This window comes from Dipodomys ordii, unplaced genomic scaffold (genome assembly GCF_000151885.1).
Source record: "Dipodomys ordii isolate 6190 unplaced genomic scaffold, Dord_2.0 Scaffold6, whole genome shotgun sequence".
Taxonomy (NCBI): Eukaryota; Metazoa; Chordata; class Mammalia; order Rodentia; family Heteromyidae; genus Dipodomys; species Dipodomys ordii.
Window position 1 is genome coordinate 12,244,162 of NW_012267222.1, and position 6,632 is coordinate 12,250,793.

The 6,632-nt window shown below is 49.8% G+C and overlaps 1 protein-coding gene across 1 annotated transcript in view; it reads left to right on the forward strand.

Annotated features, from left to right (window-relative positions):
- The first annotated feature begins 1,087 nt into the window (after nucleotides 1–1,087).
- Znf683 (zinc finger protein 683) overlaps nucleotides 1,088–6,632 on the forward strand; it is a 9,440-nt gene continuing 3,895 nt past the window's right edge. Inside the window, 4 exon segments of the mRNA XM_013033715.1 lie at nucleotides 1,088–1,158; nucleotides 1,976–2,113; nucleotides 3,482–3,566; nucleotides 4,995–5,686. Of these exon segments, the coding sequence (XP_012889169.1) occupies nucleotides 2,027–2,113; nucleotides 3,482–3,566; nucleotides 4,995–5,686 (864 nt within the window). The 5' untranslated portion in view covers nucleotides 1,088–1,158; nucleotides 1,976–2,026.

The following is a 6,632-nucleotide window of genomic DNA, read 5'->3' on the forward strand; positions in this document are numbered from 1 at the left end:
ACTGGCTTTCCTGCCCTGGCTGGCTTCAAACTGTGATCCTCAGATCTCAGCTTCCTGAGTAGCTAGGATTACAGGTGTGAGCCACCATCACCCAGCTTCCCTTAGCTTTTTTGCTCAAAGATAGTGCTCTACTATTTAAGCCATTTCTCCTGGAAAGTCTCAGACCTTCCTTCCCCCAGTTGGCTTCAAACCATAATCCTCAGATCCCAGTCTCCTGAGTAGCAAGGATCAAAGGCATAAACTATAGGTGCCTGACTCTGCTTGTTCTTTTTTTTTGGCCAGTCCTCAGGGCCTGGGCACTATTGCTGAGCTTTTGCTCAAAGCTAACACTCTACCACTTGAGCCACAGTACCATTTTTTTTTTTTTTGTGGGTCGTGGGGCCTAAACTCTGGGCCTGGGCGCTGTCCCTCAGCTCTTCAGCTCAAGGCTAGCTCTCTACCCCTTGAGCCACAGCGCCACTTCCGGCTTTGTCTGGTTATATGATACTGAGGAATTGAACCCAGGGCCTCATGCATGCAAGGCAAGCACTCTACCACTGAGCCACCTTCCCAGTCCCTCCAGCGTTTTCTATTTATGAGGTACTGAGGAATCAAACTCAGGGCTTCATGCATGCTAGGCAAGCACTCTACCATTGAGCCACATTCCTAGCCCTCTGCCTGTTCTTATTCCTGCTGACAACCCTTTCTGCCTCTTCTGTCACCATGTTGCCTGTTCTTGCCTGTCACCATCACTGCTGTTACTTCCTGCTTCTGTCTCCGTTATCACTCATCCCCACAAAGACCCCTCAACTTCAGTCTTGGAACCCTACTCTGTCCCTTTCCTGCTCAGAGAACCAAGATACCCCCCCACCCCCCCCCACATGCACACACCCTTAAATGCTAGTTCCCAAACCAGCAACTGTCCCATGGAGCTGGGGGGGGGGAGGGAATGGCTGGGGGAGGGCTCCCCCAATCGGATCTCACAAGCCCCCTAGGCCTGCCTGCCCCCCTTCCTATTTAAGGGAACTTTCAAATGTAACACCTTCTTGTTATCTTTCACACTGACTGGGGCCTCAGCCCCACACACCTGTCTGTCTGCCCACTTTCCTTCCTCCCCCAGCTAGAGAAGGCTGCTGTGCAGCCAGAGAAGATCTCAGCACAGGCCACCTTCAGACCAAGGTAGGGTTGGGGAGTGAGGGTTTTGGTAGACTGAGCCATTGAAGTGAAGGTTTTAGGGTATCTGGGGGTCAAGAAGAAGGGGATGGTGATTTGGGGCATTTGACCACTTGAGATGGTTCCCGTGCTGGGTGGCCTCAGATGAAGATGGCAGAGATGCAGGGTGCTGACCCAGCTGAGCACTGGGGCAGAGCGTCTTCCTGTCAGGCTGTTCAGGGGACTATCAGCTCTCTCTCCCTCCCAGGCTTCCTTACTGGTGAGGATGGAACCTGGGACTGTCTGGATATGGCCCTGAAGTTTCTTTCTTCTTTTCTTTTTCTTTTTTGTCAGTTGAAAGGCTTGAACTCAGAGCCTGGATGCTGTGTCGGAGTTCTTTTGCTCAAGGCTAGGGCTCTACTACTTTGAGCCACAGTACCACTTCTGGTTTTTCAGTGGTTAATTGGAGATAAGAGGCTCATAGGCAATTTTCTGCCCAGGCTGGCTTCCAACTGTGATCCTCAGATCGTAGCCTTCTGAGTAGCGAGGATTACAGGTGAGCGCCACTGATGCCTGGCCTGAAGTTTCCTTAGCTACCCAAGAAAGCCATCTGGGTGAGCTTAGATGGTGTGGATCCTCCTCATGGAAAGGATGGCTTCTCAATTCCTTATAGCCCTGAAGAATCTGGAATGTTTCTCAGAGCTTCCATGAGGACCTTCTGGTGCTCTTAGGCCACCTCTCCTCCTACTTACCTCTGATTGGTCAGTCTCCACTTAGTCCCCTTCCTGAATCTGGCAGGACTAGATCATTGTCCTTTCACAGTAACCAACCCTATGTTTTTCAGATAGGGAAACTGAGGCCAACCGGGAAAGTGACCTGCTCGTGGTCACACAGCATGTTAGTAGGAGAGCAAGTCCAAGAACCCCAGCTCTTCCCTGGAGGATCTTCACAGCTCACCTTGATGCATACATCTTCTCAGCAAGTAATGGGGAATAAAGGGAAAACCACTTATTCAACTGGGTTGTTGCCATGAGGGATTCCTGTTCCCCAGCCTAGACTTCCAGCTCTATGGGGGACCAGGTAGGGTGGGGTCCAGCCTTCTCTTTGAGAGTAGTCTTCACATGGAAGGAGGTGGTGTTAGGAGGAGTAAGCTGGGTCCCCATCTCCGTGGCTCAGAACGTTGCCTACCACAGGTACATCATGGGGATATGCCTTGAAAGATGCTGTCTCTGTGTCCCAGGGGCAGACTCTCTTGTGAACTCCAGAGAGAGAGGTTATAGAGCATCAGAGACTCATGCTTGTAATCCTAGCTATTCAGGAGGCTGAGATATGAGGATCATAGTTCAAAGCCATTCAGGCCAGAAAAGTAGGAAACTCTTATCTCCAATTAATCACCAAAGAGCCAGAAGTAGAGCTGTGGCTCAAGTACTCGAGTGTCAGCTTTGAGCAGAAAAAGCCAAGTGAGAACTAGAGGGCCCCAATTTAAGACCCAGTATTGGTCATGCAGAAGACTTGGCTGGTATGATCACAGCATTAGACTTTAAGTGAGAAGCTGGCATCCTGTGGGGTTGACAGACTTGGGTGCAGATTCCCCCCAAGTTTACTTTATATCTGTTCAAAATACAACACACTAAGCCAGGCACTGGTGGCTCATGCCTATAATCCTATCTGCTCAGGATAAGATCCTGCTGAGGATCAAAGTTCAAAGCCAGCCTGAGCAGTAAAATCTATGACACCCTTATTTCCATCTAAGCACCAAAAAGTAGGAAGGGGAATTGTGACTTAAGTGGTAGAACACCAGGCTTGAGTGAAAAAGATAAGGGAAAGGCCCTGAGTTCAAGCCTCAGTATTGGCACATGTACACACACACACACACACACAAACACACACACATACACACACACACAACCACCCAGTTGGTGGTCTGAGATATATGCTGAGGACCAGGATCAGGATCAGGAGTAAACCTGGGTGATCAGGAGTAGGGTTGAAAGAAGAAACAAGGTAAGTTCTGTGTGTGTGTGTGTGTGTGTGTGTGTGTGTGTGTGAGTGTGTGTGTGTGTGTGTAGGGGGAATGCAGCCCCAGAGTGAGGGAGAACAAAATAAACCTTGGATGAGGGAAGGGAAGCCATGTGAGTGACAGACATAGTGACAGAGTGTGTGGTCATGTCTTAGCTTCTCCCCTTTGGAAACCAAACTAGGGATAGGACCATTTAAGAGACCCACATGTTCCAGTTCCTAAGCACTTTGACCTGCTCTCCAGGTCTTCTCCGCCTGCAGACCACTTCCAGACACAGAGGATGCTCATGGCCCATCCTGTGCCAGGTCTGACCTGCTGACCTATCCCCAGGCCCTGGATCCAATCCTGTGCTCTCTGCAGCCAGCACCACTGGGTGCAACCCAGAAGGATCTCCCAGAGGATGCCTCAGGCATGAGTAAGCCCAGGGCATGGGGCTGGATGTGTTCAATGGGCAGAGGGTTGGAAGGGCACAGTTAAGGTTCCAGAGTGGAGGAAGTGACTCAGTATCTCTAGTGAGGACAGAGTTCAAGGCTCACCTTATTTCTGCTTTGACTTTAAGTTCTGGCCTGAGGATGCTGGGGCCTTTCAAGGAGGTGATAGTGGCTTTCTGGCAAATGGGAACCAGAGCAAATATATACAGTCATTGAAGATGGAGATAAGCTTTGCCTAGAATGTTTGGGCTGGAAGAATCTAAGAGCAATGGACTGAGAGTCAGGGAACTGGACTTAGAGTCATGGTTCTGTCCTCTCTGTTTAATAGTTTGAGGCCTGTTCCTTCATCTGCAATGTGTGCTTGTGGAACATAATGGTGCATGCCTATAATCCCAGTTACTTGGGAGGTAAAGGCAAGAGGATCCCAAGGCTGGTCTTGGCAAAAACTCAGAATCCAGTCTAAAAGCCAAACTAAAAGCAAAAAGGGCTGGGGACATGGCTGAAGTGGGAAGGCACTTATTTCCCTAAGCAATCATGGGGCTCTGAGTTCAAATTCTAATATTATTTTTAAAAAAGCTGGGTGCCTGTAATCCTAACTATTTAGGAGGCTGAGATCTGAGGATTGTGGTTCAAAGGGAGCCCAGGCGTGAAAGTCTGTGAGACTCTTATCTTTAATTAATCATAGCAAAAAGCTGGAAGTAGTGATGTGGCTCAAATGGTAGAGTGCTAGCCTTGAGCAAAATAAGCTCAAGGACAATGCTCAGGCCCTGAGTTCAAGCCCCAGCACTAGCAAAAAAAAAAAAAAAAGAATGAGCCAGATGATGAGTTTAATCCTCAGCAATGCAAAAACAAGCGAAGAAAAAAAAATACTAAAAAGAAAAATATCAGGGCTGGGAATGTGGCTTAGTGGTTGAGTGCTTGCCTAGCATGCATGAATCCCTACGTTCAATTCCTTAGTACCATATAAACAGAAAAAGCCAGAAGTGGTGCTATGAATCAAGTTGTAGAGTGCTAGCCTTGAGCAAAAGAAGCTCAGGGACAGAGCCCAGGCGCTGAGTTCAAGCTCCAGGACTGGCCAAAAAAAAAAAATCTTTGGTGTGTGTGTGTGTGTGTGTGTGTGTGTGTGTGCGCGCGCGGTGTGCCAGTGCTGAGACTTGAACTCATGTTCTAGGTGCTGTCTCTGAGCTGTTTTGCTCAAGGTTAGTGCTCTACCACTTGAGTCACAGCTCTTCTTCTGGCTTTTTTGCTGATTATTTGGAGTCTCATGGCCTTTTCTGCCCTGGCTGGCTTCAGAGGGCAATGCTCAGATCTCAGCCTTCTGAGATCTTAGGGCTCAGTGGGGCAATTTTGTAGGGGAGATGGACTTTCACCCGAGGCTGTGGCGGCCAAACTGTTTTCCTTTTCCTGCTCAGTGTACCAGCTGCCAGCGCGGCATGCCAGCCCCAGCGATAATGACAAACGCACAGCCAAGCACTCTCCAAGCAGGGACAAGATGGAGAGCCAGGAGGAAAGAGCAAGCCACGGAGCCCCCTGCCCCTCCTTCCCTCCTCACAACAACCGCTCCCCAGCCCCCAGGCTGAAAAGAGGGACCCTTAGCCCTTTGGCTTTCTGTTCCTGTCCCCCTCCAACCCCTATCTCCAAGGAGCTCCCATTTCACCTCCATCATTTCTATCCTGAGTACCCACTTCTCTTGCCTCCACGATACCTGCCCACCCACAGGCCTCTATCTGCTGTCCAACATCCCTACATCTTCCTGGTGCCCAAAGACACCCCCTACCCCACCACAGCTGCACTCAGCTTGCTGATGACAACCAATGAGCCGGGGCATCACAGTGCTCTGGGGGAGACCCTGCTTCTCTACCCAGGGGCCTTCCAAGCCTCTGGCCAGGCCCCGCCCTCACAGGCTGGGTATCTAGGCTTCAGAGCTTTCCCTACCAACCCAGGGCTCGCACAAGCTGGCCTGGTGGCTGCAGGAAAGCAAGCCCCACCACCTGCCCGGGCCGGCACCACAGCCCTTCCTTACCCACTGAAGAAAAAGAATGGCAAAATCCTGTACGAGTGCAATGTGTGTAGCAAGAGCTTCGGACAGCTCTCCAACCTCAAGGTACCTGCCTCCCTGCTGTCCCCCTTAGCCCTCCCGTGGTTCCTCTTAACGCTTACCTTGTGTCTAGAATCAAGTCCGGAATGCTTGAAGTCATTCCCGGGCAGCCTCTAGGGCCAAGCGACCTTGAAGTTCAGCTGGGTAAAGATGCTGGATAAAATGGGCCCAGTGGGAGGGCTTACACCATTGTCCCAGCATTCAGGAGGCTAAGGGAGGATAGCATATGTTCAAGAGATGGAGGTCAGTCTGGGTAACAGAGTAAATCCTTCATCTCAAAAATAAATAGCTGAGTGAGTGTCGATGGCTCACGTCTGTAATCCTAGCTTCTCAGGAAACAGAGATCTGAGGATTATGGTGCAAAACCACACACACACACACACACACACACACACACACACAGAGTCAGTAGGAGAGCTGTGGCTCCAGTGGTAGAGCACTAGTCTTGAGCACAAAAGCTCAGGGACAGAGTCCAGGCCCCAAGCCCTAAGACATGCACTAAATGAATAAATAAATAGAAGAGGAAAAAAGCTGGCCACTAAAATTTGGTCTGTCCTAGAATGCTGTCTATGAGGAAATCATCTCATTTAAGTTAACAATGGGGAAACAGAGGCTCTTAATGGCCAGGTTTTGTTTTTGTTTTTGTTTTGGGTCCGGTCGTGGGGCCTGAACTCTGGGCCTGGGCACTGTCCCTCAGCTCTTCAGCTCAAAGCTAGCGCTTTACCACTTAAGCCACAGTGTCACTTCCAGCTTTTTTCTTTTTGCTTATATGGTGCTGAGGAATCGAACCCAGGGCCTCATGCATGCAAGGCAAGCGCTCTGCCACTGAGCCACCTTCCCAGCCCTGGCCAGGGTTTTTACAAGGTGGTTGTGACTTAACCATCACTAAATGTTTAGCACAAAGCCCTTCTCTTTTCTTTTTCTTTTCTTTTCTTTTTTTTTTTTTTTGGTC